Source organism: Branchiostoma belcheri, unplaced genomic scaffold (genome assembly GCF_001625305.1).
Source record: "Branchiostoma belcheri isolate BF01 breed outbred unplaced genomic scaffold, Haploidv18h27 scaffold66, whole genome shotgun sequence".
In the NCBI taxonomy this organism is placed as follows: Eukaryota; Metazoa; Chordata; class Leptocardii; order Amphioxiformes; family Branchiostomatidae; genus Branchiostoma; species Branchiostoma belcheri.
The window spans coordinates 988,671-1,013,110 of NW_017804309.1; the positions used below are offsets into that span (position 1 = coordinate 988,671).

At 41.0% G+C, this 24,440-nt stretch overlaps 4 protein-coding genes across 5 annotated transcripts in view; 2 read left to right on the forward strand and 2 right to left on the reverse strand.

Annotated features, from left to right (window-relative positions):
- The window catches only part of LOC109483673, a 17,713-nt gene extending 8,193 nt beyond the window's left edge, over positions 1 to 9,520 (reverse strand). The window contains exons 1-8 of the mRNA XM_019786708.1: positions 9,418 to 9,520; positions 8,194 to 8,900; positions 7,745 to 7,863; positions 7,504 to 7,600; positions 7,117 to 7,186; positions 6,455 to 6,632; positions 5,936 to 6,124; positions 5,283 to 5,652 (exon numbers count right to left, since the gene is read on the reverse strand). Coding sequence (XP_019642267.1) covers positions 5,283 to 5,652; positions 5,936 to 6,124; positions 6,455 to 6,632; positions 7,117 to 7,186; positions 7,504 to 7,600; positions 7,745 to 7,863; positions 8,194 to 8,872 — 1,702 coding nt within the window. The 5' untranslated portion in view covers positions 8,873 to 8,900; positions 9,418 to 9,520. The remainder of the gene's footprint in view (positions 1 to 5,282; positions 5,653 to 5,935; positions 6,125 to 6,454; positions 6,633 to 7,116; positions 7,187 to 7,503; positions 7,601 to 7,744; positions 7,864 to 8,193; positions 8,901 to 9,417) is intronic.
- A 125-nt stretch (positions 9,521 to 9,645) lies between these two features.
- Positions 9,646 to 11,642, forward strand: LOC109483721 (mitochondrial import inner membrane translocase subunit Tim9-like). 2 transcript variants are annotated; one of them, XM_019786772.1, is made up of 4 exons: positions 9,646 to 9,703; positions 10,074 to 10,143; positions 10,608 to 10,703; positions 10,962 to 11,642. In XM_019786772.1, exons 2-4 carry the CDS (start codon positions 10,108 to 10,110, stop codon positions 11,097 to 11,099), a joined length of 270 nt encoding a protein of 89 aa, XP_019642331.1. In that variant the 5' UTR covers positions 9,646 to 9,703; positions 10,074 to 10,107; the 3' UTR covers positions 11,100 to 11,642. The 2 variants fall into 2 exon arrangements, with proteins under 2 accessions (XP_019642331.1, XP_019642332.1); XM_019786773.1 differs by having other exon boundaries at positions 9,670 to 9,771.
- A 38-nt stretch (positions 11,643 to 11,680) lies between these two features.
- On the reverse strand, positions 11,681 to 15,647 carry LOC109483712 (ras-related protein Rab-32B-like). The gene is made up of 9 exons (XM_019786757.1): positions 15,497 to 15,647; positions 14,861 to 14,865; positions 14,688 to 14,715; positions 14,259 to 14,355; positions 13,994 to 14,050; positions 13,814 to 13,874; positions 13,476 to 13,550; positions 13,239 to 13,347; positions 11,681 to 12,858 (listed from the first exon to the last, which is right to left on the reverse strand). The coding sequence occupies exons 1-9, from the start codon at positions 15,603 to 15,605 to the stop codon at positions 12,698 to 12,700; spliced, it is 702 nt and encodes a 233-aa protein (XP_019642316.1). The 5' UTR covers positions 15,606 to 15,647; the 3' UTR covers positions 11,681 to 12,697.
- A 677-nt stretch (positions 15,648 to 16,324) lies between these two features.
- Positions 16,325 to 22,104, forward strand: LOC109483715 (putative hydrolase RBBP9). The gene is given in 7 exon segments (XM_019786763.1): positions 16,325 to 16,384; positions 16,386 to 16,440; positions 16,641 to 16,683; positions 17,054 to 17,159; positions 18,097 to 18,182; positions 19,105 to 19,214; positions 19,482 to 22,104. Coding segments are annotated over 7 exon segments (555 nt in total). The 5' UTR covers positions 16,325 to 16,340; the 3' UTR covers positions 19,593 to 22,104.
- Positions 22,105 to 24,440: the final 2,336 nt, after the last annotated feature.

A 24,440-nucleotide genomic window follows, 5' to 3' on the forward strand; every position in this document is an offset into this window, starting at 1 on the left:
CTCGGTAACACAATCTTCACCCTCCTTGGGGTGGTTTTAGATTTGGCAATGATATCAGGGACACTGGAAGGTCATCATCTGTGTCGATATCAAGGTTTCAAAGAGCAACCATAGACAATGATATAAATAGGATCAGAAGTTTGACATCCTTTGCCCCACTTCTGTTAGCTATGTCGCTAAGCAGGGCTCAAAATCCTATATGCATAATTAAGCACATGTTGGAGCTGTGTACCTACTCTTGACTGTGGGATGGGTGCATTCATGTGCCCTAGATGTTTGTGTGATTGTGTGAGTAAATGCACTAATTGTACACCTTTGTTGTATTACTTGTTTAAAGTTTTGAAGTTTATGTCAATGTTTGTGTGAAAATGAATAAAAATAGATTAAAAAAAAAAAAAGTTTTGAAGTTAGCTATAGAATGTCAGGATTAAGGTCTGAAAAGAGGCCGTAAAGATTGTAATTAGGTTTTCCTGTCACTTAACTTACTTCATCCAAAATTTTTCAAGTACACCTAAATTTTAAGGTTAGGTGTAACGATGCATGAACCTATCCCCAAAAATGAATTTGAAGCCCTATTCCTATTGTAGATTGTTACATTACGACTTCCTCACAGCAACAGCCAGAACTATCAAGTAGATGTTGGCAGGATGTGAGTCCCCTTTGCCCCACTCCTGATGATAACAACGTTACTTACAAATTGCAAATAAGTTCAGAGACGTCACAATTTCAATACAGGGGCATCAGGTGGGTATCACATGATTAGATAACATCTAAATATGATAGTTACATAATAACTTCAGGTCAGAATGCCAAGTTAAGCAATGTCACAATTTCAAAGCAGTGTCAGTTGAGAATATTATTGCGATGGGAATCTTGGCATAGAGCCGGTATCTCGGGACGTCGATAACAACTGCTATGACAGTGACAGTAACACTGCGGGAGCACCCACACGTCACAAAACAAGAGCAACTGTCACAACTAGATCCCTCAGTGGGCCTTGTGAGGGACAGGAACAGACAGAGTGAGTTCCTCCTGACAACATCTTTCAACTCCCGCACTGTTCAGGTTGTTCCCTCGTGTCGCTCCCACTCCACAGTTGTACCTGCCGCTGCCATACCTTATCTCTGCAGTGAAGTGTAATAGTTAGAGACTTTTGCCTGGGGTGAATCATATTATTACTATAAATCTTGAAGTGTGCAAGGTAGTTTTGATTTCGCTATTTTTGCAATCTTCCTATCGCAAAATTGACACTATGAATATGCATTTCCATTGTATTACTATTGTACGTTTAGAAAAACAAGAACATATTTTTCTGTAGTGTAGCACATACACACAGAGACATTTTCTGGTTACGTCGATGAAGGTTAGACATCCAGGTAATACGATACGCCAAAAAGCAGTTACTCAAGCAACTGGATATGATTTTGGAATATAATTTTGGATTTTCCAAAATCATATCCAGTTTGGATTTTCCAAAATCATATCCAGTTGCTTGAGTAACTGCTTTTGGCGTACATTTTCTGGTTCCTCGCAATGTCATATGGCTGACATCATTTCTATAACAAGGAATGCCAAGGAAACATCTAAACATAGCCAATCTGGTGGGAACAGGTGTCGTCTGTATCACGAGCTGTGGCTGAAAAAGGAAACGACACTGTTGGGAGAGGCAGTGTGGTGGGTGAGCACGTAATACACAGAACCTGATGCACATTCACAATCAGCTAATGGCTCTGAAAAATTGTCTTTATCAATCTATAGTTATTGGCAAAGTCAACTGTTAACAATAACTTGACACCATTCAACCCTTGCGGGTGGTTAATTTGAGCTGGTCTGTACTGACAAGCACAGGCCCTACCTACATGTAGAATGGTGGGTGGCCTTGGGGAAGGAATCAGCTCAAGTTTTTGTCACTGCACAACTTGCCAGGTGTTATCAAGAATGGCAGTCTAGCCCAAGACAAGAGCAAGCGACACGATCTGCTCATAGCCGGAGACTACACACGCATGTGCGGCCAATCTGTTTGCCCTCTTGGGCATGGCAGTCCAATAATTTTGCCGCCATTGTTTTCACAGGTTTGGTAGGAACCTAACAGACTGCAACAGTCTGTCATTACCACATCCTAAGGGAGTGTGAAAGAAAGTCCATTACTCTCTCCTTAGTGTTTGCATTAGGGATGCCCTGACCCATGGGATTTCCCCTACCCTGGGTGTCCTACAGGCCAAGCCCCCTGTCAGAAAGGTTCTCCCTGTCTGAGGGCCAGCTGGTTCTGATCCTGTAGAGGTTAGGTGGCAGAGATGTCACAGGCACATCAGCGGCCACACAGCCTGGTTAGCAGAGGGCAGTGAACTTGAATGAAATGAATGAATTGAACTTGCAGTAAGATGAGTAAGGGTCTTTAATCTTCAATGTACATATATGGAGTTTAGAAATATTTTGATTGCAAGTCATTTTATTCCATGAATGTCAACACAGTTCAGGTATGTGTCAGCGAAGTTGAAGAACAAAGATCTCATATTCATCCTATTTAGCTGAATCCTCAAATTTCTGGGTCTCCAGCAAGGTCAGGAAAACAAGCCTGGTTTGTGAAATTTGGACATGACGAAGACGTCAGTGGCATAGCGGAGATTTTTCTGCAGAGTCTCAGATGTGTTGGGCCAAACTGACTTCATTTTATGGACAACATTAAGACATGCATCAGCTTTTGCAGGCTTAGGGAAAAGGAAATTATACCTCCTAGAAACTAAGTTTAAGTTAAAGACATGTAGAAAGGTCATCGTAAAATCATTCAAGAAAGGATTCAGTCAATTTCACTGTTTGTTACACCATGATCTGTGTGATTTTTGGAATTTCAAAATCTTGCCACGCCCTTTTCCATTACCCATTACATGTACATGTACTTTTTCTATAAGTTCAAAAAGTTTTGGGGTGTTTCAAACAATGTCATCCAGAGAATCAAGTCAGTGTGGCCTTGGTGACATACAGGCTCTGTCACACAGGGAGCTGGGGAGGTCTGAGCTCTAACAGTCACATCCTGTATGCCACAGCCAAGAGAAGGGTGTTTTGGGATTCCCTGGCAGTGGGGCTATTTTGGTCACAGGTCAGGTCCTGCAGGATGGGAGACATCTGGACCAGAGGTGCAGCTCCTGGGTTATGGCCCTGACTGTTATATTAATGTCTCCCCTAGTTAAACTTCAAGTACCCATCTGGATGTTAGAAGCCTGCAATCACCATTTACTCCAATGTCTGATTGCTCTGACACAGGCATCAATGATCATTGTAAACTGGGACAGAAAATGGCTGCAGTTCTAACTGTGCACTTGAGTCAATGAAAATGAGTCAAGGCAATTGTACTTTTGGTTAGTTGAACAGAGATGGCTGTTGAACAAATACTGCAACTTTCCCTGATCCACTTTTATCGTCCACTCCTGTGACTTGAAGGCCACAGGTGGTCCTGTAGTGCTCATTTTGCCTCACCTCGAGCACCAATCACTACATGACTGAGAAGAACGGACAATGTCATTACACCCTCCTGCCAGCACACACAGGTGTCTCCTTCAAGGCTTCTGAAGCTAGTTTTCCCAGAACTCATCCCAGATGATGTCTGCACACAACACCCCCTGCTGGCAATGCAAGGTGCTCTCTGATACTGTAAATTCATTTATTTTCATGAGGACTTAATTTCCCTGTAACAGTAAATGGAGATGTTTGATCCATTTTAAGTTTGGAGTGAAAACATTTCTTTAGTACAGTATATATATTGAAGATACATATTTGCAGTGTCATGAATTTGCAGTGAAGAGGTCATCATGAATATAGGACCACTTCAAACATTTCAATACTTGCAGTAGGTCGTGGCTTAAGGCTGGCATTTCATAGAAATGCCACAGGTACGGCTTCAGCTCACCTAAAGGTGCTTCATAATGCCATAAGACATGCAAGGAGGAAATAGGGGATCATAGGAAAGACATATAATATGCCCGTTGCTTTCAACTAGACCAGCCATTTCAAGCAATTTGACACCAGTACACTCTAACGTGGCATTTTGCAACTTTTAAACTTTCCATGGAGGTACATGTAGACGTGTAAGTAGGAAGAAGATACACTTACATAAGTGAGTGAGGAAGAAATTGGATTTATGTTGAACTCCACGCACGATGCATTTGAACTGAGAAAAACTAGTTCTGCTGCAATACCATACAATAGAAAACTGCTAGGAGGCCCATTTTCAAAGTTGCAGCTCAGTTAGCTAAAGTTTGCTGACAACTACTCACATACCGTACACAAAATATCAGAAAGATCGATCAAACAACCTTGGCTGATGATGTCTACATATGGCACTGAAAATAAAATCTTCTTGGTGAAGGTACTGTGGATGACAGACAGAGGAGGACCATGACATGCCAGGCACATCTGCATTATTGATCAGTTTGCCTTATACCGAGATGGCCCACACGAGCAGACGAAATGTCACCTCCAGCGAGAGCGATCTCTCACGTCCTGACAAACAGCAGTGTCCCCGGGTGTGAACGGCAACCTTTACCTGCTGCCTCCTACCTTTTACTGGATCAGGCACGGCGTCCCTGGACGGGTTATCAGTTGTCTGATAGGATCTTAGTAACAATTCATCTTGCATCAACACTGGGCACAAGGGGTCTCTGTTGCCGATACCCAGGGAACCCTGAACTGTCTGCACTTACCGATTTAGAGTTAGAGAGCATGCAAGTTACAGAGTCAGAAAACAACTCAAGAGCTCTCACAGTAGGGCATCAATTTTCTTCAAAAACAGCAATCCTGTTGTACATGTGCACTGTATCTAGACATACAAATGTATCGGCTGTTTTTGTAGCTATACTAGAATACCAAAAGCTTAGTAGTTCTACTAGTAGTTCTATAGTTGGTAGAGTACATGTATTGTATTTATTAGGGCTGCATCCCTTTCCAGTGGGGTGCAAGCTGGGTGAGTAACAGCAACCTAGATTCCACCTCTCACCTTCTGGGTCCAGAAGAAGACCCCAGACTATATATATGCTACTTGTGATACAATGTAGCTGAGAATAACACCTAGTCCTAGTAGTACTATTAGTATGAAAGTATAATGATGAAGCATATGCATGTACCACTACATAAGGACTACCACCTGGAGAATGTGACCAGTTTTTGGTGGTCCCTTAGAATAACTTTTTCCCATTATTGGCACAAGCATTAAGTGTCCTGTCTATGCACCTGAGTAGTCTTCTGAGTTTTGATTGTATACCTGAGCATAATGGTTTGAACTGCTTTACCTTTGTTGTGTTCTTCAATGTCACGACGCAGCCTTGCCATCCTGTCAGCCCTCTCCAGACTGTTGTCCTTAGGAATGGGCACAGGTGGGTGCTTTCTAGGTGCTGGTGTGTCCAGGGGCGAGGTCTGGGTGGCGTGGGTCGTGGCAAAGCCGCTGGAGAGTCTGTGTGTAGCAGGCGTGGGTTGTGGTGGTGCAGAATGGGTGGGTCTGTGATGCACCTGGACAGGCACGTATTTGGGGTGGGTCCAGTCATCGTAGCTGGGTGGGTTAGGTCGACTGTCCACCTGTTCAGTTGCAGCTGGTCTAGTCTGGTATGTTTCAGCTGGGGGCTGATGACCTGCCATGCCACCTGGAACTGCTGTTGCTTTAACCTATTGGGCAGAAGCAAAATGAAAGTGAGTCTAAGTTAGCTTCAGAAACTGAGTTAGGGACATCCTCTCGGCAATCAGTAAAGTATTTGAGGAAAGCCATACCTTAAGCTTGTAAAGGAGCCACTACACAAGAGTAGGTGCAGATTACAGTGTGAATGGTTAAAACCTTACTCCTGGTAGTCACTGTAAGTTACAGCCTGATTTTTGGGTAGTCACCTGCTATGTGTGAATCCTTACACAAATGTGGTACATCTCAAAGAACAAAAGTAAAGCCATGTCTCACCTGCCACTCCAGCTGCTGCTGCTGCAGCTGCTCCAGGAATTTGATCCTCATGTCGGTCAGCTGCTGGAGCTGCTGGCGCAGCTGCTGGTCCGACTGCTGCGCGGCGCTGGACTTGTCCTGATATGACTCCTGCAGCCGAGACAGCTTCTCGTTGATGGACGAGATCTTTGCCTCCAGGTCTGTGTGAGCCTGAAGATCAAGAAAAGTGTGTAATGGATATTCCAATGAAGTTTGTAAGTCTCAAAGTCAAAAATGAGAAGTTTGTATACAGGTATGATAGCAAGTGTGATAATATACAACTAGTTTGGAAGGTAACCTGTAATTCATTAGACAACCTACAAAATGCTCAGGCAAATACATACACTGTACACTCAAGGATAACAAGGTAAAAGGCTCATTGCATGCATATAGAACGACATTCATCATGAGGATTAAGCTACAGACATGCTCAACTTTAAAAGCTATGTTTAAAAATTTCTAAATTATGCTTTTTTTTAAATCTTCAGTGGCCAGTTTCACCTGAAAGAATGGTGCTGTTGCAGCAACTGCAGCCGCAGTGGCAGCTGCGATGCTGGCAGTGTCCACACCTGGGGACTCCTGTCTGTTGGGGGGTTTGTTCTCATCCCCACCTGAAGGCACCAGGTGTTTGATCACCCTGGGCTGGACAACCTTCTTCACAGGTGCTGTCCTGTCTTGCCTGCATGGGCGACAAGAGAATGTATCTGCACAGCCAGAGAAACCTACATGGAGTTTTTTCTTTCAAATCAAAACTTGTCACCTCTAAAATACATATACATGACTCTTTAAACCTGGTTGGTTTTATAATATGTATACCCAACTTGCTGTAAGACTAGTAGTTGATCCATTTCTTCTGGAATCCTCTCAACAATTTTCATTTCATTACATTTTTTCTCTGCTGGTGACATGGATACCAAGATCTACTTCATACTTCGAATTCTGTCATGATCACCACCTATCTTGTGGTATTTGAACTGCAATGATATCAACAGCTCTCCATTCCAAAGGGAGATAGCTCTTTTTTTTACACTATCACAGCACAATACGCAGTGGATATAAAAGCTATGCTAGGATTCGAACTCCGAAGTCTAGATCCAGAGGCAGGGTCACTAACTACAGGATTTAACTTGCTACTTTTGACTTAAGATCTACAAATTCCTTACCTTTTTCCCAACTGGGACTTAAGCACCTTTTGTTTCTCTGTCAGCTGAAACCTAGATACCTTCACGTCATCTAAGAAAAACAAGATCGGAACCTTCAGTTTAAGTTAGCATCCCTGCAAGGAGGATAGTTCAGATATTTAGCTGTTAAATACAGAAGACCTATAACAACAAATCACCATTTTTTCAATGTGCCAACCTAAGGGTACCTTGCAGAATGTAGAATCATGAGAGTTTGTAACATTAACAGCACTTGTCAACTTAGCATTACACTTACAGGTTTTCAGCAGAAAATGCAGCCCTTTTCTATTTCTAAGAATATAACTCTATAGTATTCCATTGAAAAGTTACAACACTGCATATCAGATACACTCTGGTGCTTTATATTACCTCCTGTTGGATCTTGGCTGGCTGTGATGTCCACACCCTCAACTGCAGCTCCCTGCTGCAGCAGCACCCCCTGCTGATTACCTGCAGCACTGCCACCCTTGAAATACAATAATCAAAAGGGATCAAAGCAATCATACATTGTGCTAATTTGTGGATACACATTGGGAATTGTAGAAATACAGACACATATAGGCAAGCCAAAATGAATATATGAAAATATCTCTTCCACTTTTCAAGTTACCTTATGTGGCACATTCACTGTCTGTATGATGACAACATCAGATGCAGCAGCTACAGAGCAGCTGCCAGGTGGCTGTACAGATGTACCTGCAGGTGACCGTGGTCTATCTCTCACATTACCTATAAACATTACAACAGAGACAAGTTAAATTAGTGTCGTACAGACTCGTACTGGAAATGAATTAGAAATATATGATTTATTACTTACTTAGTGCTTTTTTGCCTCTTTGCATAATAACAATTCCTGAAGGAATACTCAATTTTCTTTCCCTTCTTTTATAAAATAGCAATTTCTGTCACTAACTGCCATCCAAGTTGACCCAATATAAGGACTTTCATTTGTACCTGCATGAAAGTTGAACTTTTAACTGAATTTACTTGAGGCTTTTCAATTCAGAAATTGAAAGTGTCAGAAATCAGTCTTGCTGTCACAATTTTGAGCAGACTTACCTGTACTAGTTGGAAACGTGCTTGGACGATCTGCCCTTGTCTCTCGCTGTTTGAGATATGAAGTCAGTACTTCCTGCCCTTCCTGTTCCTCCAGTACCAGTACTGATGGGACGTCTGATTCTGCAGTCCTGTTCTCCTTCTCAGGAGGCAGATTACCAGGCAACGGTGCAGGGACATGCTCTGTCACACCTGCCTCCTCCCTGTCAAAGGGAGACTTCACCTCCTTCAACAGTCCCCTGGGTACTCTCACTCTCTGAGACCCTGAGCTGCCAAAACTCGCCCTGGTATCCAAGCTCGTGTTCATTGATTTAGATACCTGACTTTGGTTGTGGTCCAGAACTGTTGATCTGATGAGAATCTCACTTGCACTGGAGCTGTTGGCAGAATCTGCCCTCTCTGCTTCTCTTCCTACAATGCCTTCCTGATCTTGATCCTTATTAGCAGTTGAATTAGATTCATCCTCGCCACCGGAGCTGCCACTTTCCTGCCGTTCTGGACTCGGGCGTCTCTCGACCCTCTGTTCAAAGTGTCGGATGACTGTTGGTTGGAGGGGGTGTCCAGTGTTTGTTCTCGCTCCACCTGATGAGCCGCCTGAGTGAGAAGACTGGCTGGATTTTCCCAGAGCGCTGACAGCAGCACTGGTGATGGAGAGAAGCTGAGTTGCAGGAGAAGCCGCCATGGGGCCTTCGCCTAACAGATAGGACTAACTGTTGGGAGGAAAACATAAAGTCAAATGGGACAGGAATATGAAGTACAATAGCTAGCTGCCGCCGTGCCACGTGCCTGCGAAGCTGGTGTGTTACACAAAAGGGCGGTTATACCGGCTATACCGATACAGATAGGTGATGCTAGAGTCAAGGTCTCTATCCTTTGCATAATACGAGTAGATGATTCAAGGCATTAGGCAAGGCTTTCTTTCTGAAATTATTGAAGTTTCAAACATAATAGACACTTACTAGTAAGCAGAGTAAGGATATTACTGCATTGCAAATATTTTATCTACCAACTAATGTACAACTAAAAACCGCCTAATTTATGAACCTCACTTAAATTACTATGGTTTAGAAATAAATAGATTTAAAGGAGCTAGCTATAATTTAGAGGAGTTGCTAATTTGCTGTCACCGATAATCGGTGGTTTATCGTATTTAACAACCACTAGCACGACACAAACTCAACATCGCACTTTGTCCAGGCAAACTCTACTTATCAGATAAATTCTCACCTTATAGCAATACGAAAACTTCCGTGTTTTGACCAAAACGTTGAAAATTCCGACTGTTTTGACGTTCAAATCCAACGTACGATGGCGCCATGTTGGAATTCGCCAAAAACATAACAAAGTACGTAACGAGCCACTTGATTGGTTGAAATCTCTCAGGTCCAAAATTCTATCCAATCAAATTTCGTTTTCTGAAAAGGTCTTTGTCCGGTGTAAAGGTCACCCAATAGTGATTACTACACATGCGCGATGACCTTTTTAAATTTCCATGTGCTCCAGCTGATCGGAGGTAAGGTGACAGAAAGGTTGAACATTCTGAGGGAAAACCGCGATTTTATAGCTACCTTCTGCGCTTAGGTCTGTAAAGTCTTTACTGAGAACCATTTTATTATCAAAAAGAGAGAGATTGTATGTATGTATCTCGTCCAATGTTGAAAACGCAGACCGTTGGATCTCTGAATCTAGAATTTCATCATGTCATGTTGTACACATGTCAGTGTGAATCCAAAAGGGGACTATCAGTAGGCATTCCCAAGCGACCTACTTTGATAGGATGATGATATATGCAAGGATCTTGCTGCGAACACTTAAAATGGCTGTGAAATAGCCAACTTCAATGTTAAGATTATCGATAACTTCAATATAATCTTCCCAACCAGATTCTGTGTTTGAGACAAAAATCAACACTTAGACATGGCAGAACAGCCCGCTGCAGAGCAAATAAAGCAGGTAGGTGTCTTACTTTGAGAATACGTGGTTGTGTAGTCAGTAGTGTGCAGTGAGTATACTTTATCAGCTGTATCGCTACTACTCGTGGTAGCCTGGTACCAGTCAACTGAACCATGATCCTGGGGTTTGGGAGTATTGCCCGGGCTAGCCGTCGAGACTCTTGATTCGGGCTTACATTTCTCTTGCTGAGGGTTATGAAATGTAGGCCCGAATCAAGAGTCTCCACGGCTATGCCCGGGCCAATTCTTACTGGGTGGGATTCAGTCACCGCACTCATGGCTATAATCAGGAAAAAAAGGTAGTAGATGGTTAGCAAGACTGGAGCAGGTACTAGTAAAACACCCTGTGTCGACGTGGGTAGGCATGGGTCACCATTGTTTTCTACTGATCTGAAACTTGCCATATTATACATATTATGTACATCACAATTCTAAAGTCAATATCACATGAAACATCTGTTGCAGTTTCGCGACTTTCTCCAGACCTACAACAGGATTTCAGAAAACTGCTTTGTGGACTGTGTTCATGACTTCACCAGTAGGAAAATCCTGGACACAGAGGTATATTACTGGACACTTCCTATTCCTAAGTAGCAGCCTTGCTAAGGACCCTAGACCACCTTTTTCTGTTAAGTAAATATTAAAGAAAGTGTCTGAGCTCAGATGATTTAATTTTTTATATATCCAGTCTAGATACATTGATAGTAGCCTCCTCCTTGATCTGATATGCCTTCAGAAAATAGCACATTATAAACCCTTTAGAGAGCCTGCTTAGGAGACAAGTGAAGGACAAACACTGATTGTATCCTTGCTCTGCAGGACACCTGTGCTTCCCACTGTTTAGCCAAGTACATGAAGGTTACTCAGCGGATCGGACAGCGTTTCCAGGAGTACCAGCTCACACAGAACGAGGCCATGATAGCTGCTCAGGGAAAGGGTATCTTACCGGGAAGATAGTCATGGACTGTAGCAATGATTATCATATTTCACATCATTCAAATCTTCAGGATCGTCATTATTGTTGTTGGGATGTAGAATTCAAGTTTATTTAATGTAGATACCAATGTCAAATCCATACCAGTGGCCACCTCCATAAAGGACCACCTGACCATTGTGGACACTTTTTGGTGCTCCTTTGGTATACTTTTCCCATTGATTCTGGCATGAAAACATGAAAAATCCTGACTGATGTGGCCAATTATCTACTGCAACGATTTTCCTGAACTCTCTTGAGTGGCCACAATAGACAGGTTTGACTGCATTAACTGTATCTCAGCATTTCGTACCAGTCCATGAATTTGAGAAAATATAGACATGAAATAATCATGGCCCTACCGGTAACTACCTTACTACTTCAACTGTACAATGTTTACAACTGTAATTTGACATTCCTTCTTCTACCGGTGGCTCAACATATGTAGGAAGATATTTTTAAGCTACATGTATAAGTATGTATACCTTCCTTGGAGTGTGTTTCAAATAAAAGAATTTACACCATGATTTTCGTTTATTGTGAATTTATTTGCAAACAACTACTAATAAATAATAGTCCAATTAAGTTTTAACATCATAGCACACATATACAAATACATGGAATTCCATATCAAAATTAACAAAGTTTCTTGTAAAATTATTAGTAGAAAAATAATTTCATTCTCTACTGCATTGTACTTGTATATCAAATCTTGTCCTAATCCCCCCCACTTCGTGAACAAATAAAGGCACCATTTGGTAAGCTAAACAGGACTACATACAATTGTTTTGCTACCAGTTTTGAAGGTACATGATTTTATATCTTTCATCTTTTCCAATTATCCTATACAAATGGAAGGAGCTACATGAATAGTATACATAAAGCAGCCTTACTATTGTAACCTGCCATCAAGTACATGTAGAGACCAGCATAATTACTAATGTACCATTTTGTCCTTGCAAAGGCAAAACTTAACTGTACATTCTTAAATTCAATATTTTAAAAATCATACAAAAGAACATGCACTGATTTGAACAGACTGAATATGGAGCAAGAACAATGGCAACTAATGTAACTTACATGATCATACAAACTGCTTTGAGGTATTGCCTATTCCAGGTTACATGGTATGAAGTATATCTAATACTCAGAAGGCCTCTATGAGTGTAGGTAATAGCATGAAACAATTCACCTTGGTTGTGAACCTGTGACCTTCAAGTATTCCCTTTTAAAACAATCACCCAAAGGCCAAGGCACAACTACAAGCTCTCTATATTGATATGCTACATATCAATATGTTACATATAGTTTGGACTAGAAACACTTTTCTGATTCAAATATGAATAAACTATACTCTTATCAGTTTGATATGTTTTTTATTTATTTTTTTTCTACAGTTCTCCCACTGTAGTTTATGCTTACATTTCACAATCCTCAGCCAAAAGATTACTGAAACATCAGCAGATAACTGCTTGGTTGTGTAGTTGCCAAGCTTTTGTGTTAAAAACTATACTATGGCAGCAACATAATTCCCAGAATTGATTTGGCACCTGCCCAGAGTAGCCTGTGTCTCCAGTCTTGGCTACGAGCAGCATCCTGAGGGTTTCCTCTCCTCCTGGGGCTGGACCTCCTCCTCGTCATCCTCCAGAGGGTCATCCTCCAGGGAGATGGCCGACTCATCCCTCTTCTGACCTTCACTGCTCAACTTCAGGATGTGGCTGACCAGGAACTGCATGGCTTCATCTACAATGTACATGAGTGGACAACCTTTAGCACACAGAAGTACATGCAGCCCTTGGCAACAACTCTATTGGTGACATGGTTAGGCAGCAGAAATATGGTTAAAGAAGTCAGTTCATCAATGTGACTATACAATTCTTTCTGATTCTTGCTACAAAGATTAGATAGCAGCTGGTTCACATTCATAATACATGTACATTGCATTTCTTGTATTTCTGGTAGATAATCTGTTGCAGAGTTTTCATAGGAAAACAGATAGCTAAGTGCTACATATCACTTCAAAACATACATGTATATAATAAGAAGGCTTTTTATAATATCTGAAAAGTACAGGTATGCTTTCAACTAAAGTTCAGGGAGAGAAATTGAAGAAATGTATTTGCCAATGTTCTTGTCCAGTTTTGCGGATGTTTCGAACCAGCCAATGAACTTGTGTTGTTTGCAGAAGTCTTCCAGCGAAGACTTGTCAAATGTTGAGTCATCAATGTCACACTGAGGGAACAGAGGCAGCACGTCAGCATGATGTCACAATACCACCTGCACACTCAGGTTAGTGCAGGTAAAATTAATATAAACATAAACAGAAATGGACAATGCTTAAGTAGGTAGAGATATATTACCTTGTTGGCTAATAGTATGACAGGGATGGGCTGTTGGTCTGCTAGCATCACCTTCTCATTCACATCAATGTACCACTGTGGGAAAATGACAAAAGTTGCAGACAAATAACAAGTAACATATTTTAAGACTTGAGTCCTCTTGAACAAATGAATGTCATTTTGACTTTTCAGACAATTGCTCATTTTGTATAAAATAAAGTCCAACCTGGATGTCTAACCTTTATTGACATAATGTCATCTATAGATGTACATGTTTACATTAAACAATATTTACCAGTTTCATTACATGGTACGAAATTGAAAAACAGTACATGTATATGGAATTTATCAAGCCTTACCTTCAGAACTGACTCAAATGTTGTCGGTCTTGATAAGTCAAACACAATGATTGCTGCTATGCTGAAGATACCAAAAACAGAAATTGGACATCAGACACATGTAAATTTTCTCTGTTTAGGACAGCTGAGTCAGATAATTGTGAACCAAAATTGTGAAAAGCAACAGAAAATGAAACTTACGCGTATTTGTAATAAACCCTGGTCATGTGGCCAAATCTTTCATGCCCTGCTATGTCCCTGTAGTGAGCAGAGAATGTTATGTTCCATGATATGTTCCATGATAATGACAAGTAAATAACGGCAGATGGAGAGACTGTCGGGCACTGCATTTGTTGCGCCTGAACTTTTGGAGTACAAGTTCTGTTTCAATGTTTCCTACAAAGATAAAGCAGAAACTGAGAATCTGTCATTGATGTCAAAATCACAAAAAATTTTTGGTTCTCACCACAACTGCAGGTTTATTTTCGTCCGTTCGTCCCAGTCTAATGACTTGAGGGCAAAGTCCACTCCTATTGTCAGCTTGTAGTTTGGCGAAAAATAACCTGGTGGGCAAAACATTCAAGAGACAGAATTACTGCAAAACTTTCTAAAACTGTACTACAACTGAAAGTACTATTAATAGTAGTAGAGTTTTTTTTCTGACTTATCTGACAGTAACTCCTCAGCTACCTTCCTCAAGGTCTGCATGGACTTCTTGCCGCATTGTACAATGTATCTTTGAGATTTTGTTGACAAGAACCCTGTTTTCTCTAACTTACCAACCTGATGAAGCTACCTGTATTCATGAATCCAAGCCTATGTTTACAGTAATTTTTTAAGCAGCTTAATTGACAGCAACTAACCCACAATAAGAGGTGTAAATAAAGCTTCTTACCTTCTGTATATCTTCTGATTATAGATGTCTAAAATGGAAAGTGGTGGAGCAAATTATTAAGATTGAACTTGTGAAAATATGATTGAATTTGATTATAAAACCAAAATAAAGCAGAAATGGATCATGCAAATGATGAAAAATTGCTTTTCATACGGATCACGTGGATGACCCACCTTTCCTGAAAAACAATAGATAAAGTGTTGTCAGCACAAGACTACTGTCACTGGTAATACAAAGGTCCGATACAACACAAAGGGAGCATGTGTCTATTTACCTCAATTAGTTTCTATTACAAGAATGCCTTAAACCATGCTTGAACACCTTGATATCTCAATCTCTCAAGTGTGCATACATTGTGCATTACAACAGTAACGTTAACTGTTGCTGTATATTTAGCAGATCTCTTTAAATTCACCTTTTTTCAATGTGTTGAAATTATTCAAGTTGGTATGACATGTCACTGGCATGTAAACTAAAACGGTTGTTAATTATAAGTTTTAGTATAGACACCCCACCGTGATGAAATGGACGCAATGACTAAACAGACAGAACTAGGTCAGTGATGTCACGTGCACCTCTCTCCAACCTACCTAAGTACTTTGTCTCTACATTTATCCATGCAACACGCCACAAATTCTAGACAACGTCTACTGACATCCCAGTTCACAGATACAACACTGATTGCCAAAGATTCCCACAGATAATGCAAACATTGGCAGCCAAACAGATCCAGAACCCGGAAGTGAAGGTCTTCCTCATCAAATAGCCAAGACATGGCGAGCTTGAGTCGTCTGCTCGGTCCTACTCACCCACACCGAACTCCCCTATGACCAGGACCTTGTACAGCATCTCCTGCACGGTGCCAGGTGTGTTGTTTCTACTCTCAGACGCAGGTGTGTTGGTGTTGTTCCCCGCCATTTTCACTCGGTCATATGACTGCTTATCAGCTGATCGAGGTCAGAGGTCACTGCGAGATCAACAAGCAGCTCAGGGAGATCCGGACAGGTTTGTTAGGAAACTGTTTATGTTTATGTTGTTGTTTATAGAGGCTTTGCTGCTATTCTGTTTTTTTAGGAGCACTGGAGAAAATGTTCTGCATTTGTATATTGTTCAAACGTAATCGATTGTGACATGGTGCCATACATATTGTAAATCATTGACTACAGAACACTGAGCTGCAGCTCAAGTAATGATGAAGTAACATTTAAATTATACACTTTTTTCATGAAGCTGTTAGATAGAGCCTTTAGCTCTGACTTTTCTTTCTATTTAAAAAAAATCAGCATTACACGTAACTTGTCAATAGTCCCCACACATTAATTCTTTGCTGTAATGCATATCCACTAATTTCAACCGTGGGTTCTTTCTCTTGTGCTTACTCACTGGACTTCTGTGAAGGGAGACACATCACTTGCAATGTGGGATTCAGTTGAACGTCAACAGGTAGATACTGTTAGAGGGTAGCAAAAAGCCAAGAATACAGTATTACACTTAACACAAATATGCCAAAGAAAACCTCCATCAAACATGGATGTAGCAGGGAATGTCCACAAGGTCCTTGAGGATGGCCTCTTCTATGTCATCTGTGTCCTTGTCGCCATGCAAATATTTTCCACCCTCCTGAAGATCGACCTGTACAGGACGGGTGGAGGGATGTGTGCGCGAGCGGAGAAGGCGGTTATCGTGCCCGGGAACGGGCGGGGACGTGTACAACAGCAACTGGTACGACTGGGTCAAGAGCCATCTGGACAATGTATGTGAGACATCTTCTCTGCTTGTTTTTTTATCCTTTATTTCATTTTCCATTTCATTAAGCAGTACAATAGAGATATAATAGACATGTAAGGGTGAAACATCAACAGAGACAAAGCCATGGCTCCTCCTACTGGATAACTAATGGCTTCTTAATCAGTATCAAAGTAGCTGCGATTGAACATCATTCCTTTATTTCAGATTCCAAATTTCAAGTGCACACTGAAAAACATGCCAGATCCAGGTATGGATGCTCTATCTATTGTCAGTTAATCTTTAGTCTGCCTAGTTTCTTGTGTGAACTTAGCTTTTCATCAGTGCCTTTGTTTTATGAACAGAGTAACAATAACATTTCTAAACAGACTAACTTTGTATGGTGTCCCTCCTTGGTGCTGATTGGCCATCTCTCATTCAAACCCTTGGTATGGTGTTCCTCCTTAGAGCTAATTGGCCATCTCTCACTTGATTGGTACCTGTCCTTGGTGCTGATTGGCCATCAGTCATTTAAACCATTGGTATGGTGTCCCTCCTTAGAGCTGATTGGGATTTTAGCTACCACCTTCCCACTATTTTCACTGTGATTTTGTCATGATGACCATTGTTGCTCTCCATAGTTCTGGCCAGAGAGAACATCTGGATTCCCTTCATGCATGATGAGCTGCAGTGTGATGAGACAACCATTGTGATTGGTCACAGCTCCGGGGCTGAAGCTGCTATGAGGTGAGTACTGTAAATCTTAAAATCTCTGCATTGGTTTTATTTTTGCAGTTTTTGCAGTGACTTTTCCACCAGGAAATCATGGCACTGCCAATACAAGTACAACAGTTCTCACCTTTTGTTACTTCTACACATTTGTTTTCTCTTATTTATATTTGATTTACCTTATGTACTTGTATTTATTTTGTGAAATCTTGGTTCTTTATCAAGTTTATGTACAGATTTGTTTATTTGCATTTTTGATCTGTTATGAGTTCACTCTGTTCTGCTTAATTGTATATAGCCTAACTTTATTTGTGTTCACATTTTGTTTGGATTCTGTACCTCTGTTTCTCTGTTGTTTATGTATTATTTATTCTCAAACGGTGTCGTATAAGCCCACACGGGCTGGGCGTGGTATGCGCACGACACGAAAATAAAGTTTCATTCATTCATTCATTCATTCATTCATTCATTCATTCATTCATTCATTCATTCATTCATTCATTCAGTACCCATTTCTATCATACTATTCACAGTACTACAGAATATTTTTTAACTGCAAACTTTAAACACTATGTATACCTCCTTTTCCCTTCTTCCATGAAATTCAGGTCAAGCAAAGGAAACTTAACAGTACTATTTCCTTAGATTATTGACTTATGTTAGAGGAGCAATTGGAGCTCAAGTATGTCCACATGTACAGTTAGGCAGAAATCAGATGTCAGACCAACAAGAGGTAGTTAGGCAATTACCTATAACCGAAGTCAACAGAAAGTGCAAGTAGTACATGAAGTAGTAAATCTGCATATGACAATTAAATAATGTTACATGCACATGGCAGTATCACATTGAACTGCAAGGATTGTTTAAAGCCTTCTAGTGAGGGTTTCTCTTCTGTACTTTGTCCACTGTGCAATATTTCTGGTAAAAATTATCCAAATAACAATTCCTGTTACAGGTATGCTGAACAGTACCAGGTGTTTGGTATCATCTTGGTGTCTGCATGTGTCACAGACTTGGGGGATGAAAATGAAAGAGCTAGTGGTAAGTTCAGCCTAGTATCCATACTATTCTAGTTTGCTTAAACTATCAGTTCCATGCAGAGTTGTCTGGCCCCCATCCCATTGAAACATTTGGCACTTAGAAACGAGTATGGCACTGTCCTTGGTGCTGAATTATCCACCATATCACAACAGTTAGACTATGTGGTACAGTATTTTCAGGTTCATTGTACCTGGGGAAATTCCCATAGCTCTGTTTGACCTGCAATGAACACTGAACCACAGTAGCATGCAAGCCCTGTGAGACACAACAGCCATGATTCAAAGTAAGGTCAGGGTCACTCACCGCTATGCTACACACACTATGCACGTTGATGCTCATTAGTGACGTCCACAAACCAGACCAGCTCCTGATGTCTCCATGGAAACTCCCCCTGATTACAAGGAAATTACTTGTCGGGATGTACTGGCCATGAAGTGGCTCTTACGCCAGTGGTGACCTTGAAGGGATCAACCTTGCATGCTCATTTCTAATGGGAATCGACTTGTGTGAGAAAATATGACTGGATATGTATACTAGTAATATGTGTGTGGGGGGGGCTTGATAAAATTACTGTTAACTTTGATAACATCTCTAGATTCAAGAAAACAAAAAGTGTGTATTAGAAGGTCTAATGTATATGGTGTTGGTCACCTTGTAACATCATCCTTTAGTGTAACACACTAGCTTTGCGGGCTTTAGGCAGCTGGTGAACTGGGTGAAATTGACCTTGACATTTGGGTTTTCATGTTTTGGATCCCTTTTTCTTGTATCACCTTCAGTGGCATTTGCAAAATGTTCCTCAATCATAGCTGTTGATTCTGTATTAAAAGTATCTAATTGTATACTTGACTGTGACATTAGAGTAACTAGAGCCAGTTTAAATGTCTTGTATAGTCAGTCCTTTACTGACCTTTATCTCCAGGTTATTACAGCCGACCCTGGGAGTGGGACAAGGTCAAGGCCAACACCAGATGGGTGGTGCAGTTTGGCTCCCGGGACGATCCATTCATTCCATGGGACGAGCAGCAGAAGGTGTTTATATGCTTAATGTTACACCACTATGTTATGACAGCTCTATGATCCAACACACTTTAATTGTTTGGACACCCCCTAACCCATCATGAATATGAATGCAGGGAATGCATGAAACCTAGTTGTTTTTGTGGCCCTCCTCTCATTTTATGTTCATTACCAATTGCAGATGGTGTAACTGCATAAAATTGTGACATACGTATAAAACAAGAGAACTAGTCATCCATGTGATTGCACTAAGCTGAGAATGAAGTTGTTTGGTTCCAGGTTGCGCAGGGACTCAGTACGGAGCTGCACAAGTTCACCAACAGGGGGCACTTCATGTCATACGACTTCCCAGAACTCGTGGAGGTGGTCAAGACCCACGTGGATCAATAATCAATAACTGATTAATAATCAATAGCTGATCAATAAATAATCAATAATTGATCTGTAGATATGTGGCCGATATTCAATTAAAGGTACACGTACAGGGGTGGATAAATATTCAAGCCAACCAACATTCAGTCAAACCTGTGTATAGTGACCACTTGAAGAAAACACAGTAGACAGGATTCACGAGTCAACTTGGGAGAAATAAATAAGAGAACCAAAAAGTGGCACAATGGCCAGGTGGAGGTTATGAAGAGGCGGGCTCTGGTACAGGTTTGACTGTATATCAATGACCAGGTGGGCCTCATGCAAAGATGATCTCTAGTACAGGTACTGTACTTGTACTGTAATCATCCCTCACTGAGAAGGGAAACTATGCAGCAGCAGTTTCACAAGGATGGATGATTGCAGTGCATTTAGCCTGTCAGTTGACAGAAACACTATCCTGTATAGCCAGATATCCATCCTGTTCTGAGCACAGCTAGAGTGAGCACCCAGTAATGCTAGTCTTCCAACTGTTATAACATGCTGTAGAGAACAACTATAGTCATCTACTGAAATTGGCTACAGTTCAGTGACTAATCAATGGCTCACAGCTGTCGATTGTTACATCTTGAGTGTAGGCAACTGTACTGTTGTTTTATATACTAACTATGATGTTCTAGATACATGTGCTAACTTTCAAAAGATCTTGTGTCAAATGTATATTTACCTCATAGATAAAGCAATACCTATAAAGTCTTGAATAAAGTTGCAGACACTGTGCATTCTCCCTGATGCCCTGTGGTGATTTTTAAAAATAGAAAAACTGACAAGGAATATTTAGGAAGACCATAATTTATTTTCACCATTTGCAACATGTACAGAAACTTCATTAAACTACACGTACAGATGTCAAGACAGTAGCAAGTGTACCACGATGCTATGTGCCAGTTCTACACAGACTAAGCAGTGTCACCCTGCGGGCATCTATACATAGTTTCCCAAAGGCTGTCGCATTTCCATTTCTGTGAATTTCCCATCTTCAATACACACAAAAATAAACGGAGTCTTGTGTTTTCTGCTTGACATTTTCTATAGGCACTCTGTGCGTGAGCATACTTCATGAATAATGCTCTCTCATCCCTGCATTTGGCATCTGTTTGGACCAGCAGCAGTCTGCTTTGGTTTCCGCCATACCTCCTGAAGCCCTCGCTGAGTCACATACTTCTTGCGATGGACTCTCGATGGAATGTTTTTCCGCCACAATCGTGTCGTAGGTCGCAGATTTAAGACGGAAAACGTGCGACAGTTTTATGAAATTAAAACTATTGCACCTGTTTCTTCTCAAACTTACGACGCACGGAATGATCGTCGAAGGGAAAAAACTAACCATGTAAGTCCATCGTACGATGTATGTGACCGAGGCTTTACAACAACATCGTCTAGAAGGGACCCTGCATGAGACAGAATTTTAAGTATTTTCTTCGCTTTGGCAAAGTTAGGCAAAAAGTTGCATTTGGCAAACGTATGATATACGTCGACAGTGCTGTGCACGGTGGTCTTCATCCAATAGGTTTTCAAATAGTAGGAAACACCATATGTACCCCGCTTTAACTCTGGACACCTTTACAATGCCATCTAAACATCAGCTTGAAACACATGGACAAGACCTGTGTATCGGTGTTACAATAAGGTGAACGTTTCCATAATATCTACAGTTGAAAATTGTCTGTGGATGTGACGGCTGTTAGAAAATGGTTAACATTGTGAATATAGCGTGTGCAACTAATACAGTGTCCTACTTGAACGTGAACTTCACTGTCAACAAACACATCTGCAAAGCTAAATGCTGACACCTGATCACTTGATGTATGTATATTGCCATATATCGTGCCAACAAATACACAAGACTCACCTCTAGATAAGGACACAGAACAACACGGTCATCATAGTAGAGGATGCACATCACTGTGTATAAGTAATATGAAAAATCTTTCCTTCTTGGGCATTATTTGAGACAAGCTGTTTGACACTGAATTGTTGAACGTAAGTCGTGACATTTCTTCAACTATGCTGCGACAATGTGCCTTAGGACGTGGCCTTGAAAATACAGTAGACATCCGCTGTACTCAACTAATGCATGCGTGTGTCCTGTGAAATTCTTATCAAGAAGGCATCCTGTAACTTCTGTAATAAGCGAATTTACTTCCAACATGTTCCTTGTCAATTTGAGCTGAAGCTAAAAGTCGGTTTTGCCATGTAGTAACTGCCAAATCCAAAGTCAAACCTGTGAAAACGTGTCGGTGTTCTACTTCTTCAAAGGTTCACGTTCCTATATACATTATTATTATTTCTCCATCAAAAATTCTACACGAGCTGCAATTTTCACGTCAACAGATTTTGGAAATTACGCGATCTTCGTTGAGATCCTGTACTGAAGACCTATTGCACATTCTGTGTTCATAAATACGCTCTATTACTATATACTCTCTCAATACACGGTGCTCTCTGCACTATGAATAAACTCTGTGCTATCCCCTATCAAAAATATGCAGCAGTTTCGGATGCAACTATATAACTTTATACATGTGTCAGAATTCTACCACGACAGACTTTTCACAGTACCTGTATCCTTGTCACATTGTTTTTAATAATCTATGTCTTATACTGTACAACAGGTAACATCTATATAATTGTAGATAGGACGAGTCATGGTTTTAAAGGGACGGCTCAGGGATTTTCGATTGGCACTCACATTCAAGATTCGATTTTCAGCAGCACGACTTTCGATGTCTTAAACATGAAAAGTTGTGATTTTACTGCAAATCCAGTCTTCCATGTATGACGTAACAAGCACGGCAAAATCCCTGGTCTACCCCTTTCTCATAGACAAGTCATTGTCACGTATTGGTACATGTACAATACTGTACTATACACAACCGGTCCGCTACTTTTGCCAGTCTGAATGTCCGAGAGCTTGAGAGATAAAGCCAGTGCATATGGAAATTGACCAACCAAGTGCCAGTGATTTCTGCAATTAATTCAAAATGGTCAGTTGTTTCTGAGGTCTTCCAGTATGACCACATTCATGTTATTTTTCATGGAGGATTGCTAGGGAGGAGACACGTAATGGATAGGGGTCGTCACATTTCAGACTGGCAAAGGAAACAGTACCGGGACTATCGATTGATAGCGCTACCTTGTGTTCGATTCGAGGTAAGTCTTTTCGGGACATTAATGCCCGTGCAATCTCAGTGTCAATTTCTTGCCGAATTGAATGTTTGCCTTCAGTTCCTGCGTCATTAGGACAACAAAATTGTTGTTCTTTCTTCCACAGAAACCACTGGAATATTATTTGAGTAAAAATGGGAACTGCACTAACTTCATTTACGCTACCATACATGACACTGATGGCGCCAGAACAAGTTTCCCTTAGTGCTGAATGATATTAAGCTAAAGAATATTTCTTGGTGAAAAAGTCAAAGAATATTGTCACACGAAACTTTCGCTATCTCTCGATTCATAGAATATCAGACCGCTCTGCAGTTGATTCGGTGGTGATATGTAACCAGTAATCGTTGTCACGAAACGAAACAAAGCCAAAGTTACTGTATGGTAGTTTTACTTGGTTCCCGTATCACCAAAGTAGATATTGTAGGTACGGATACTTCAAGACCTGTACAGCCATGTAGACCAGGTCGCATCTGGAGTCAACCCGTCGTTATTACAGCTAAAGCTTCTCGTCAGGTATGTTCGCATGAAAATTAAACTCTCTGTTGTAATTTCTGCTGCGGCGTAACGCAGTGAGGTCGCGTCTTGGTTAATCTTAATACGTCGGACATTACACGGGCAAAGATATATGTCCACGCCTAATCTTCTTTATCAAACGTTTAAGTTCTAGCTTCTGTATTCTATGACTAAAATATATAGAATCCTGGCACGTCTTGCGGCCCCTAACGTGAACCTCACATCCTCAGAATTGTGTCTGTAAGCCGGAAAATTTCCCTCCGAAGATGATATCCACTCAGGTAAGAGAATCAATTTTCATTTGCCAGTGCGTAAAGCTGTCCATGGATTTAGAGTCTGACCTCTACACAGTTCATTGCCCGCCCCAGGAGTATTCACATTTTATGTACAATTTACATCTAGTACATACAAATATACTGTAGTATTGTAGTATATATTCATATGATCATTTTCTTCCATTGACTGGAGATGCTGATTCCGCGTATAGTTTTGATTTAGTCATGATGGAATGGATACATGGATGAAATGAGTAAAGGGAGCGCGCGATATACAGCTGAATCGGAACGAGGGAGGTTTGGACACGATGATCTTTTGTTCGTGAAATGTACGCTTCGGTTGGTCTTGTTTCACTCTCGAGGGATGGAAATGGAAGAAATCTCGGCCACTACTAAGAAAACTTAGAATCTTGGACATTTGTGTCGAAGTTCAACAGAGGGACGCGATGGTTTTGTAACGTTCAAGAATGCAGGTGGCAGCCGGTGGATATGGTTTTGATTATTTCAATGCAATGTGCTTTGTACAGTTTGGCTATTAAATATTATTACAACTAACAGCAGGTCTAGAAAGAGTAGCGAGAACTATTTGGATGAGTGAGTGCAGCCATTGTCCTGCAGTTCAAAACAGTTTTCCATCATACGTCCATAACGTAAAGTGGCAGGTCCGTCTGATTTGGGAAAAAGGTTTACCGTAGATCTATCAGTCGTAAATGTCAGATCCACGTCAAGATCAAATGCCAAGACCATCAGCGCATTATACTAACGGCTTTAACAGAGGCTAGTTACAGCAGGACTATCATAGGTAGAGGCTGATAGTCCAATGATTGGATCATGATGGATCGTCCAGCTC